General features: G+C 41.3%; 2 protein-coding genes across 3 annotated transcripts in view; both read right to left on the bottom strand.

Annotated features, from left to right (window-relative positions):
- The window catches only part of wipf1b (WAS/WASL interacting protein family, member 1b), a 29,313-nt gene extending 20,607 nt beyond the window's left edge, over window positions 1-8,706 (bottom strand). For both annotated transcript variants that reach the window (XM_085427975.1, XM_085427974.1), the window contains exon 1: window positions 8,545-8,706. The gene's annotated coding sequence lies outside the window, so the exon portion shown is untranslated. The remainder of the gene's footprint in view (window positions 1-8,544) is intronic.
- Window positions 8,707-11,913: 3,207 nt separating this feature from the next.
- On the bottom strand, window positions 11,914-14,074 carry ciao2b (cytosolic iron-sulfur assembly component 2B). Its single transcript, XM_085428151.1, has 5 exons — window positions 13,847-14,074; window positions 12,999-13,076; window positions 12,615-12,740; window positions 12,427-12,472; window positions 11,914-12,320 (listed from the first exon to the last, which is right to left on the bottom strand). The coding sequence occupies exons 1-5, from the start codon at window positions 13,973-13,975 to the stop codon at window positions 12,220-12,222; spliced, it is 480 nt and encodes a 159-aa protein (XP_085284277.1). The 5' UTR covers window positions 13,976-14,074; the 3' UTR covers window positions 11,914-12,219.
- Window positions 14,075-14,390: the final 316 nt, after the last annotated feature.

A 14,390-nucleotide genomic window follows, 5' to 3' on the forward strand; every position in this document is an offset into this window, starting at 1 on the left:
TCTTCTTCTGTTTGTCTACCACCACTATGTCCGGTTGGTTAGCCACCACCATTTTGTCCGTCTGTATCTGGAAGTCCCACAGGATCTTAGCTCGGTCATTCTCCACCACCCTTGGGGGCATCTCCCATTTTGACCTCGGGACTTCTAGGTTATACTCGGCACAGATGTTCCTGTACACTATGCCGGCCACTTGGTTATGGCGTTCCATGTATGCCTTGCCTGCTAGCATCTTGCACCCTGCTGTTATGTGCTGGATTGTCTCTGGGGCATCTTTACACAGCCTGCACCTGGGGTCTTGCCTGGTGTGATAGACCCCAGCCTCTATGGATCTTGTACTCAGAGCTTGTTCTTGTGCTGCCATGATTAGTGCCTCTGTGCTGTCTTTCAGTCCAGCTTTGTCCAGCCACTGGTAGGATTTCTGGATATCAGCCACCTCCTCTATCTGCCGGTGGTACATACCGTGCAGGGGCCTGTCCTTCCATGATGGTTCCTCGTCTCCCTCCTCTTTCTTGGGTTTCTGCTGCCTGAGGTATTCACTGAGCACTCGGTCAGTTGGGGCCATCTTCCCAATGTATTCTTGGATGTTCCTTGTCTCATCCTGGACTGTGGTGCTGACACTCACCAGTCCCCGGCCCCCTTCCTTCCGCTTAGCGTACAGCCTCAGGGTGCTGGACTTGGGGTGAAACCCTCCATGCATGGTCAGGAGCTTTCTTGTCTTTATGTCAGTGGCTTCTATCTCCTCCTTTGGCCAGCCTATTACCCCAGCAGGGTACCTGATCACGGGCAGGGCGTATGTGTTGATGGCCCGGATCTTGTTCTTACCATTCAGCTGACTCCTCAGGACTTGCCTGACCCTCTGCAGGTACTTGGTGGTTGCAGCCTTTCTAGCGGCCTCTTCATGGTTCCCATTTGCCTGCGGGATCCCCAGGTACTTGTAACTGTCCTCTATGTCTGCAATGTTGCCTTCTGGTAGTTCAATCCCCTCAGTTCTGACTACCTTCCCTCTCTTTGTTACCATCCGACTACACTTCTCCAGTCCGAACGACATTCCAATGTCATTGCTGTATAGCCTGGTAGTGTGGATCAGTGAATCGATGTCTCGTTCACTCTTGGCATACAGCTTGATGTCATCCATGTACAGGAGGTGGCTGACAACTGCTCCGTTCCATAGTCGGTATCCGTAGCCAGTCTTGTTAATGATCTCACTGAGGGGGTTCAGGCCTATGCAGAACAGCAGTGGGGACAGAGCATCTCCTTGGTAGATCCCGCACTTGATGGTGACTTGTGCTATGGGCTTGGAGTTGGCCTCTAGTGTTGTACGCCACATCCCCATTGAGTTCCTGATGAAGGCTCTTAGCGTCCCATTGATCTTGTACAATTCTAGGCATTCCAGTATCCAGCTGTGGGGCATTGAGTCATAGGCCTTCTTGTAATCAATCCAGGCAGTGCACAGGTTGGTCAGTCTGGTCTTGCAGTCTCGGCTGATTGTTCTGTCTACCAGTAGCTGGTGTTTTGCACCTCTGGTATTCTTGCCAATTCCTTTCTGTGTCCCGCTCATGTATTGACCCATGTGCCTGTTCATCTTAGCCGATATGATGCCTGACAGGAGCTTCCATGTAGTACTGAGGCAGGTTATTGGTCGGTAGTTGGAGGGGACCGGTCCCTTCTTGGGGTCCTTGGGGATCAGGACCGTCCGGCCTTCAGTTAGCCATTCCGGGTGTCTCTCGTTAACTAGCAGCTGGTTCATTTGTGCTGCCAGACGCTCATGGAGTGCAGTCAGCTTCTTCAGCCAGTAGGCGTGAACCATGTCGGGCCCTGGTGCTGTCCAACTCTTCATACTGGAGACCCTTTCTTGGATATCTGCCACTGTGATGGTTACTGGACCCTGTTCAGGGAGGTCGCTGTGGTCTGCCCTCAGATCCACTAGCCACTGAGCATTGCCGTTATGGGTTGCATCCTTCTCCCATATGCTCTTCCAGTATTGCTCCGTCTCCAGCCTTGGTGGTGCTGTTCTCTTATTGTTCCCTTGCCACTGGGAGTACACCTTTGCTGGTTCTGTGGAGAACAGCTGGTTTATTCTCCTGCCTTCTATCTCTCTGGTGTACCTCCTCAAGCGGCTGGCCAAGGCTGTGAGTCTTTGCTTGGCAGTTTCCAAGGCCTCAGGTATGGATAGCTTGCTGTATTTCTTAGGCACCTTATTTGTCGCACCTTTCTGCAACTCCGTTAGTTGGCTAACCTCCCTCCGTGCTACTTTGATCTTGCCCTCTAGCCTCCTTCTCCATGGAGGGTACTGCCCCTTGTGGCTGTTCAACTTGTAGCCAAGCATCTCACTGATCACTGCTGCCGTATTGTAGATCAGCTTGTTAGTGTCGGTAATCGTGGTTGTAGGTATTGCCCGTAGTGCTGCATTAACATCATCTAGCAGACCTTCTGAGGGTACTTCACGTAATCTTGGTAACCGGCTACGGGGGATCCAGGTTTCAAGCTTGGCCATGATCCTATTTTTCAGGTCAGTTCCTCTCGCACTCAATGATCCTTCTCCTATCGCACTTGGGGCTATGTACCCAATCTCGGGTGGGGGTGATGATATCTCCCCCCTGACCTGGCGTCCTGACTCCTCCTTGCCGTAGCATTTGTGTTGTACCTCGTCAATCTCTAGCTGTGAGAGCAGTCCCTTCTTTCGAATGTTGGAACACTGAGCTACTAGGTTTCGCCGTCATTGTGGATGTTGGGTATCGAAGAATCCATAGGTCCCTCATCCTATTCATGTAGCCCCTTCCGCCGGGGTTACTTGCGTAGTAGCATTCCAACAACGCCCTGTTTTCGTCCCTTGCCCACCGATGCCTTCTTGTTCCAGTAGCCCACTTTTCGTCAGGGTGCCCTGGTTCCTCAACACCTGACGCGGACCTTGTTGATCCGGGCGACGTCCGAGCCGGCATGCCTTCATATTTATCTGTCTCGCTCATGTCTGCGGTAGGCTTGCTTAGCATAGGGGGTCTAGCCTTAGGACCCTTACTGGATACAGACGCCCCAGGCAGGAATCGAACTTGCGATCCTCTTATCCTCATATATATATATATATATATATATATATATATATATATATATATATATATATATATATATATATATATATATATATATATATATATATATATATTTATTTATTTATTTATTTTCCCCTGCTTTTTAATGACAGAATATCAGGTGCAGCTGTTATTTAACTGAAAGTGAATTGATTGATTCCAGCCCATAATGTGGCTGGACATAAAGGTTAGCATAGCTCCACAGCAGACGCTTCCTGTGCTCTCAGTGTCAAACTTCCTGCTTCACCACACAGTCAGAGGCGGTCTGCCAAGCCACCGTCAGCTGCACTTCAATACTCTCCCTCATGTCTCCGCTTTCCATCCAACTACAGCAACAGAGCAGCGTCTTAAGGAGACACCTTGGCTTATTCTCATGTACTCAGCTGTTTTTCTTTACCAGAATCGAGTCTCCAGTGAGGGGAAAAAACACGTCTGGGTAGTTACCTCAGTTAACCATATAAAAGGCCACTGTTTCCCTTAACGGAGACTGTTGCAACTGGCTAATCCATCAAAGAAATGCCTATTCTGTTAAATCATCACTCACCCAAACAAAGCAAACACAGATTTAAACACAGTCATTGCAGGTGATGGGACTGATAAATGACTGAGAATGAAGCAAGCATTCAAAAAACAAACATCCCTCTATATCTCCTCGAAACATTCTGAAACACAAGAACATTAACCTTTAAGAGATCAACAGCAAAATCTTTCCATGTTTTCTAGCCCTGCTTAAATGCATCCCTAGCAATAGCATGGTGATTTACATTACAATACTTTAGCATGCAGTGTGTATTAGTGTATTTTTACTCATTCTGCACAGATCCTGCTAAAATTAAACAGTCTTAAAGCTTTGAATCCAGAGATTAAGTATTAAGTATCTTTCAGTGTGTGACTTTTTTGGAAATGCACGGGTTATTTTTTGTTATGCACCAACACTATGTCTAAGATGTTTTCCCATTACATCATGTTGCAGTGTTTAGTCACTGCAGCATCAGCAGTTTGGGCTGCAACTGTAGTAAATCTCAAAAATAATCTAGGAAAATGCATCTTTAAAGGAACAGAGTCACATTTTTGTTCTTATACCTCCCTATAGAACAGAGGCTGTCTGCACTGTTTCATACCAGACACGTTTTCATTAGTCAGGTGTTTGTGGGTGAGTTCTGTTATGACAAAGCAAAGATAACCGTTTCCCTGTTTCCACTCCGTACTAAGCTAAGTCGGTGCTGGTTGTAGCTTGATCTTAAACTAACAGATATGAGAGAGCTATCAATCTTTTTGTCTAGCTCGTAACAGCAAGTGGATGACTCCATATTCCAAAATTGCCACAGGCTTCTACCTGAAATGCTGATGTATTTGTTGTGGCATGTCAAATTTTAAATTAACTTAAGTGTCACATACATATACATATATATACACACACACATATATACACATATATACACACACACATATATACACACACACACACATATATATATATATATATATATATATATATATATATATATATATACACACACACATATATACACACATACATATACACACACACACACATATATATATATATATATATATATATATATATATATATATATATATATATGTATAAGTGCTGCTGTAATATACTGTAATAAGAGTTTGAAAAGGTTACACACCATCTCTGTAGTCTTCACAACCACAGCAGGCACTCTTGTTGTGTCTCGGGCATATTCAGCCCTATCAGATTCACAGTCTGAGCGGAGTTGTGTCTCAGTATTTCCTCTTTGTTACCATTGACATCACAACCACACCTAAAGCATGTACTATAAAGCAAGTTCAACATACCCAAGATATATTTTCCTTATCTTTGGAAACATGTATCTAGGTTCATTTATACTTCTTTTGTCAGGCTGAATGGTAACACAACTCAGTAAGTCAACCCAGGGTTGGTGGGTTGGCTGAGGTATCAGCACTTATATATGTAAGGGGAATATGTTGGCAGTGCATCACCAATACAAACATGGATAAGTCTATAGGTTCCAGAGTGGGGTTTTTTTTCAGTTGTAAAAATGTAATATGACAAAATAAAGGCAGGTGTTGGTGTAAAGCAGCAGCATATAAATCTACTACACAGCAGCCTAGTGCACAAAAAGTGTGGTATTAATGTGATAATACGGCTTGCAATCTATATTGTCTATGTAGTCTATATATTACACACTTCCCTGTGTAGACACAGGGAAGTCTCAATAGAGTTCAGGACTCTCAATAGAGTTCAGGAAGGAATGTCATGGGGTTCAAATGCTTATTGATTTTTTTTGCATCTCAACACACAACCTCAAATATGGTATTAATATAGATGCAAACATCAAACACTGTTATTAGACTCATTAGGCTGAAGAGAAGAGAAGAGAAGAGAAGAGAAGAGAAGAGAAGAGAAGAGAAGAGAAGAGAAGAGAAGAGAAGAGAAGAGACTCATCCTTTGCTGTATGTCACAGTCACATGAGTGTTAGTGGAACTTGCCTGCAGGCCACTCAGTCACTTTAGATGCTTTGTGATCACACATCAGACCGCATATGACTCATATAGTGTAGGTTAAACAGAGATGACACAATTGTGTCACTTAAATGCTTCAATAGTGTGAAAAAAACATCGGAAAATATGCAACAGCTAATGCTTATTTGAAGAAACACTTTAACTTGTACATCTGTTAAGTTAAAATAATTATCCCATGATTGATATGCAGTTGGGAAAAACGTAGAGTACCAGAATGAATAGTGACATTGAATTGGAGGAATACTAATCAAGCGTTGGAATTTAACCACTCTGGCATTTCCTGACCACATAAATCATTGTTTCATTTGTGACTGTGCCTGTTTATAGCTTTGGCTGGTTACATTAATGGCACATGAAGCACATGGTCATGAATTTCAGTACTGGACGGACACAGTGGTGCCAGAATCACATGCTTTACACAGGAAACTGAGCAGAGCACAAAAAACAAGTTTTTTGGTTTTACTACTACCCGCACATGCTACACAAATGCATCTGAACAGTGGTGCATTTCTTTTCACATCATAGCCTTCATAGAAGGAAATGGTATGATGTTTCTTAGAACATGTCTTTTCTGAGTTATTTTAGGAGATGACAGAAGTGGAAGCTCCTCGCTTCCTAACTGACGCTGGGTTCGGCCCACTGCGCACTGTGGAATGAAAAGAACTCTGAGCTAATACTAGTTCTGTGACGAGGCACATGAATGAAATACAACCGGGGGCGATATGAGCACACTCACGAGGCTGCCCTCTGTTGTGCAATGACCAAAACCTCAAACGATTTTAATGAAACCCGGACATAAAGTAGAACAAAACTTTCTACACAGTGCTGCTCTTTTTGAAGGTTGTAATCCAGAGAAGTAACAGGTTCAGTCCAAAATAAGGTTACACAGGAACACCACATATTTACACACAGCTACCTTATTAGGCCGCTTAATAGACAAAGCTTGAAAAGGTCAAGTCAAAGAAGATGTGATGGCACTGACGTGAAAGTATTGGATTTTTTTCCAAGTTTCAGGATCCCAAAAAGCACCACTTCTAGTCATCATCACTCACGCAGTCAAGTAACTTTCAGCAAGATACTAAAGGTCAAGACACATAATCCTAACCCTGAGCCCCCACAATGTATCCAAACATTATCCCAGTAGCTGATACAGGCGCTCTTGCAGCATAGGTAAATGTAAAGTGCTCTAAACTGTCCTCAGTTAAAAGTAATTTCAAGAATACAGTCCATTTCCCCAGTTAAGGATACTTGACTTCACTGCAGATTTCAAGAGGCTCTACTTATGAGCAATAAAGCCTGCTTCTTACTGAGGATGGAACAAAGCTCAATGAGTGCTTGTATGGTAATGCTTTCAGTTTAAAAGCATCTCTAATAATCTTAAATTAACAAAACTTTCTAATGGAAGAAACAAATCTCTATAGGTGCCATAGTTCCAGGAACAACACGACAACATCATCCCCTCTAAAAGAGGCATTTAAAACCTTTTTTTTTTTTGGGGGGGGGGGGGGGGGGGGGGGTAATAAAATGAGTCATTAAGATCCAAGATACTTACAGCCTACTCTATTCTTTTGTCCTTCTAGACATTGCTTTGATGAAATGCACAGATCACACTGGATCATCATCCCTGGAGCTACTGGTGCACTAATGCTCTGAATACATTATGCAATTAAGTAAATAAAGTGAGAGAGGTCTGGGACAAACCAGGAGGTTTGGTGAATTAATACACTGAGGATATAAGAAATAAGAAGTGGCTACATATTGACAAATGCACAAATAGCATTTCAGTAGTGCTTCAGTACGGAAAACTGAATTCAAGTCAATTTCACACCATTCAGAACGAAATGTATACTTGGTTAATTTACAAGTGTTCCTTTTAGTGTCAAGTGTCCCGAACTATACCAGCATGTTTGCCGACTCCCCATATCTGAAAAAAGTTATCTACCCAGGCACCAAAACGTAAAGTTTTTTGAACAACAGTAACAGGTGAGATATTACACAATATCAAGAAAAGCTACACAGTGGAAAGAAAGAAAAAGTCAACTGATTTAAACTACTGATAAAGCCATGCAAGTCAGACTGGAGCTAAGAAATGTCAGATAAAGTGGCTGCTAAACTGTGAAAGTGACTCTCCAGGCCTTGCAGAGAAGGGAAGCAGTACTGTGTTCCCCATTTGATTAATGTGTTGTCGCCATTCCTCCATTCAAAGTAAGTAGCCTTATAAACTAAACGTTTACAGTACTAGCTCGGGTTTATGAATCTGTCTGTGTAAGTGCATGCAGAGATACTGCTTGCCAAACAGGTTGTGGACGCACACAAACTCGCGTTATACGCTTTCAGCCTAATATCTCTTCTGTGCAGCTGTAGTCAAGTGCATTTTTGTATGTGTGTGTGTGTGTGTGTGTGTGTTGCCACAAGTGGCCCCTGCTTTTTACAAGGCTCTTTGAAAATAAAACCCAACATTGCAGCCCGTCCCCGCACGCCTGTAGCTCTCTTTACAATTACGCAACACGAAACGCATGCCTTATGTGTAGCTTAACTGTAAGAGAGACGAGCTACATCTTCATGATCTATGAAAAATCGGAAGTTTTAACAGAAACCAACACTGAGCACTATTTGTGGGTGGAATGAAGAAGGAAAAAAACCCTGGCCTGTGCCCAAAGTCCCAGCCAGATCCCCGCAAGTGCCTTAAAGTCGTATTTTAAGCGTGTAAACTACTCTTCTGATCTTGAAATAAACAGTTGTTTCCATCTCTGCTCAAATCATTCCCAGCTGCTTTCGGAAAGATGACAATTCTCCTTCTTTCTGCTTGTACAGCGAACTCGTCTGTCACGGTTTCCGCTTAAGTGAAGCTTTTTATTTTCTCCACACAATCACACAAAAGCAAAACTTCAACGAAATTTAAGACAATGTTTGCTTAACTTACCTCTGCAAGACCGAATTGCTGTCCACGGCCGATGTAATCTTCCATCGACCGTCAACACAATATGGTTGATGTTGAGGACCGCTACGCAGCCAATCCTGAAGTCTGCAGAGGGCTGGCAGGCAGACAGACAGCCCTGCCACACTCGCCTCATCCAGAGCCTTGTGCACAGTGGGTTGAGCAAAGACTGCTGAAGGAGAGCTACATGAGGAAGTAGTTTCATGATCACAGTGACTGTGTGGAAAATGTAGTTTAGCTAAATGAGACCATAAATAATATTTATACTTTCTATAGACAACACAAGACATTTAGTCATAAAACATTGTAATAACTTCGGTAGTGTTACCAGTAAATATTAAGATGTAGGTGTGTGTCTAGAGGGGAAGGTATGTGGTGGCACTGGCCAGACCTGAAAAAGGATTGTAGGTGCAGCTAACTGCCAAAATACTGTAAAGAGAATGGCAGGTAACAAATATGCATTTGTATTTTAGGTGTTTTAAGCTTTATATATTTTATTTTTTAGAAGAATCAGTACTATTATGCTACTTCAGTAGAATTTTGACATATTCTTCAATGGCTAAATACTTTGTTTGCCACTTTGGAAACAGCTATTCTTTACAAAATGATAAATGATATGTAACCCTTTTCATGTCTTAGCATTGATCTGGCTGCACAGGCCTGCAAATGATGCACACAATAATATGCAGTGTTTCCATGCTTTCTAAAATCCCTGATCAAACATTTTGTTTTCCTGTCGGGTTCTCCTGCCTTGTTCTTGGTCCCCCCTTGTCTTCCTATTCAAAAGCTCCTGGAAGCAGCCCCTTAGCTATTCAACCAGGTAACAAATGAAAGCAACTGTACTTAATAGCAGCTTTTTCAAGAAGCCACAATCATCTGTTCACACAATAATGTACACGCTGGATGTCTGTGGGATACGTCAGGAAAACTGTGGGGTGCAGTATCTTGCCTCAAGAACAATTTATGGATTGAAAGAGCCAGGGATCAAACCACTGACCTTCTGACTGGTAGATAACCACCTCTCCTCTTAAACTGACTGAGCAAATCTAAACCTCTTCTAGAAGCAAGTCTTTCAGCTTGGCATCCCTCTTGGAACACCTCCAAGTAATTACTTGTTCATCATTACCTAAACGAACTTCAATTTTAGTGATCACTTGAACATAAACGGTATAAAGAACTGCCAGGGAAACACTAAAAAATGCTTTATGGTTAAAAGCTTTTCTCCCCACAAATGTCATTTCTACCCCCATCTTTTACATCTACATAGACCTAAAATGATCCTGTTCTGTTCATGCCATTTTCATTTTCAGATGACAGTATTTTTCCTCCTTCCTAGGCTCAACTCTTTGAAGGTATGACTCTGGGTTCGGCCAATGCAGCTGTGCCGGCAGGGTCTCTTATCCGGAGTTTTAATAGTGATGCAATGTTTCCAGATGTGGAACAAGAGAGAGAAAAAACAGCATTAGTGTGACCTGAAAAAGTTATTTTCTCAAAAGACACACAAACACTATATATAAGGGTTTCTGACGTCATTGAATTTGGAAAGAAACACCAAATTCCACTCTCAGAGAGAAGACCGTCAACAGTTTGATTACATAACCTTTTTCCCCCAGCGAGACAAACAGCTGTATCGCGATACTTACTTTTAAAATTAAAAAAACAAAAACAAATCCATGTTTTATCATTCTTTTGCTTGATTTTAACATTTTGAACTATATCTTACTCACATATTATTTTCATATTTGTGCTAAAGTTACACGTCTTTTACACAACATGAGTTCAGAAATGCTTGTGACAATGCAGAAGCCCTTCTTGCAAAAAAGGACTTAAAGGAAACCCGAGCTGATTGGTGAGTGGGTGGACAAGCATGCTGGACATATCAGAGGTGCAGTTTGTTCTGCCAGAATGCCTCCTCACATCTGACGGACATAAGCTTCACGTGGCCCGCCTTACACGAATAAGACAAGGCTGCCTCCTGGTGGACTAATGTAAACACAAGTTTTACTAAATAAACAGTTGCCGTGTTTAACCATAAATTACCAGCTCTGTAGTAAAAGTTCTACATCACAGTACACGTACAGGGAAAAAAGACAAAAGCATCATTTTCATTTAATAAGCTGTACATTTTAATAACATTTCAAAAACATTAAGATTATATACAACAGTTATTGCAGAGAAATTATGAGTCACAAATGCCTTTGTTAGGTACACCTTACTGTTATCACGTTGGAACCCGAGCCTCAACTCTCGCGGCCCGGTACCAAACCACTCACAGACCGGTACCGGTCCGTGGCCCATGAAGGGAACCGCTGCTCTATTGGATTGAGATCTGGTGACTGTGGAGGCCATTGGAGTACAGTGAAGTTATTGGCATGTTCAAGAAACCAGTGAGTAGACTTCAGTTTTGTGGAATGATGCTGGAAGCAAAGTTCTTTGTGTTACTCATGCATGAGGGAGACCTGCCTGGAGCCAAGTGTCGTTCCACCCACTTGACCTCCGTCACTCTCAACCAGGTTTAAGATAAGATAAGATAAGATAAGATAAGCTTTATTAGTCCCACACGTGGGAAATTTGTTTTGTCACAGCAGGAAGTGGACAGTGCAAAAGTTATGAGGCAAAAATTAGAATACAATAAGAATAAATACAGTTTCCCATAGCAATCCTTTTATTGTGGTTACATGAATATGTATAGGTTCATTAACATATGACATTTCATATAGGTATACATGTGGACAAAGAATACCTTGTCTGTGTGAGGTCAAGATGTGACCCTGTGAAGACTCCCCAAAGCTGGTGCCAGGAGTCTAGCGGTCCATCTGAACAAAAGGCTCTTATACTTAAACAGATATACGTGTGTTTGCTATACCATATATCAGCAAGAGAAGATACGACCTCTCCTAGGAGGTGTGTGATCTATGCCAGAACCCTCTGAAGAGGAGTGAACGCACTCCCCTCTTCATGCTACACAGAGTTGTTACAGACCTTCAAAGCTAAGCATATATAAATATATATTTCTAGGCATAAATGACAATCCAACAATACAAATCTAACAGAAACCTGCCTCTCACTGGATATTTTCTCTTTTTTATTTAGACCATTCTCTGTAAACCCCACAAGTGGATGGAGAGTGGGGAAACCCCACTAGATAAGCATTTTATAACATCCTCAGGCCAGCCAGTCTAGCACTGAAACTTCAGCGGATGACCCTTCTCGTGTATATATGTTGAAATGCATTTGGTTCTTCACATAAGAGTGGCTGATTAATAATTAAATGAACGAGCAGTTGAACAGGTATACCTGACAAAGTGGCCGGTGAGTGTATATGACAAATGTAACAGGTAGAGTTTCTCTGCATTTCCACACTGTTAAAATTTCCAGGTGGAAGAATAATTTATTTGTCCAAACGACTCTGTGTTACGAGCTTACACTCAGATTATATTATTCTTTGGCAATTTAAGAACTGGCTTTGTCTGCACTCTTATTCAGTAAATGTTGCCAATGTACAGAACCTGTATGATCCTGATCATTCCCACTACTCATACCAGGAGTAGGGGTGTGCAGATAGTTGGTAGATACAAACCAAGTTTTCAAAGAAACCAAACAAGTCCTCCTGCAAAAATCTGAGTCTAAAAGCTGACAAGAGTAAAGCTGGCTGACTGTTCAGATGCTCCTGGTCGACAGACACTGGTTGACCACCTCCAGTAGAGATGCATTCTCCAGAGCTGCTGCCACTCTCTCTTTGTCTGCCAGCTGTTTGTTCACTGTACACACAATGACATAAGCAGTATGATAAATAATGCATTCGATTATACTGGTAAAAATGGTCTAAAATTCCATCTCGCCTCGTTTCTCTCTATGGAGTTTTACCTGCTTCCTCTGAAGCATGAGTCCCAGGAGTGATACAAACATCAATCTGAGAGGAAATAGAAAAAATATACTGCAATTTAGGCCACAATTGAAAATAACAAAAAATTAAAGCACATAAAAATTTGACACTGTAAAATATGTTTAAGGTTAAATGTGCATGCCATGTGAAAAAACATGCATAAACATACTTTGAACCTGTCTGGCAGGGAGCGCAGAAGCTTGACTTTGATGGACAGACCAATGAGTGTTGCCATGCTGCAGTGAGGGATGGTGGGCGTGAACTCAATACCCACAGTACTCTCTGCATCATTAACCTGAGGAAGCATACACAAATAATAAACCTCATTCATCAATTTATCTTACTAACAGCATACTGCATTCATTTATCAATGAAATTCACTGTTAATACTTTTGAATGAAATGTTTGTTGTTGGATTCAACTGTCTTCAACCATGTCTTTACTAAAGTAATCTGCAAGTGTGTTATAGAGCATCTTTTTATTTCTTTATTCACACTACTACAAACATAGGAAAAATATAAGATAATAGGAAGCAAAAAAAAAAAAAACATACCTTAACTCGAACTTGCTCCACAACATTGAGCTCTTCCAGTGACAGTGGATGCTCTGGGTCATTGATAGATCTGATCAGATGTAACTTTAGTTAAAGAATTCAAGACGGTATAATACAAATAATAAATATTTTTGTTTCTGCACTACTGTAATCAGTGTACTAATGATATTAAAGTAAAGATCCAACAATATTAGAAAGAAACGCAAAGAACGATATCTCCTGTGAAGCAAGTGTTTGGTAAAAGTGGAACAGAAGAGCTCCCTTGTAACAGGGAGAGACCTCCAGCAGAATCAGGCTTTTCAAAGTACAGAGATTGGCCATAACCAGTTGGGAGGAGGGGAAAGAAAGGACAAAAAGACAAACTTTAAGCTGTTTGCATAGCCACTGTACCTAAGTCCAAGAAATACTAACATCAGCTTAACAATAACTCAATTAAAAACTGTCAAATTGTTCAAATTATATAATAAAATATATTTACAAAAATGAGACAATTTTACATTCCTGAGAATACGAATTGAGCAACCTAAATCATTAACGGTGTTTATAAATTTAATCTACGATGGTTAACTAACCTATTAAAACACAGTTGCACTTCAAAATGTTTAGTTACGCTTTCAATACTAAAAATGTGACTACTGTTACTTGTCGGTAAACCCAGATACAATCGTGCTACTTCTTAAACTGCTGTTAACTCCCTCCATTTCATTATCTAGCTGAATGGCACTGGCATTAGCTTTTAAGTCAGGCAAATAATAGAATACATGAACATCAGTAAAAAAAAAATGATGAAGGGCATATCTCTAAAGCGTAAATGCACTCTAAACCACAGTAAAACATGAAAACAGGATATCGAATATTTCTCTGTCGTCGATGGGGTCGTGGACGTCTTCATCCTCTTCGGACGCCGTCTGTACTCTGTCCCCCGACCGCTGAAAAATCACAGGGTTTGCATTCTCCAAGCGGGTCCCCTCGGACATCTTCAGCGCTTACTTTAGTCCGCGTTAAACAGTAAAAAACCTCGTATTTTGTTAGAGCTTGCTGTCTCTACCCGATCCGTACCGGAAACCCAATCGGTAACCGCATGCGCAAATCTTACGTCACTTCCTCTCTTTGCCAACATTGCGACGTTCAATATTAAAAAAAAAAAAATTATATATATATATATATATATATATATATATATATATATATATATATATATATATATATATATATATAATATTTAAACAATGGATAATCCGTATACAAATACACATTCTTTTAGTAGGATATTCAGTTAACTTCGTGCGTTTTCGGACGTGTAAGCCTATACAAATGTTTAAAAAATACCATTTAAATTTCCTTTCCTAGTCTTTGCTTATTCTCTTGCTATTTTCAAATTTCCCCAGGCTT

This window comes from Rhamphochromis longiceps, linkage group LG13, assembly GCF_057381845.1.
Source record: "Rhamphochromis longiceps isolate RC_006_pf linkage group LG13, R_longiceps_female_GT1.1, whole genome shotgun sequence".
Classification (NCBI taxonomy): domain Eukaryota; kingdom Metazoa; phylum Chordata; class Actinopteri; order Cichliformes; family Cichlidae; genus Rhamphochromis; species Rhamphochromis longiceps.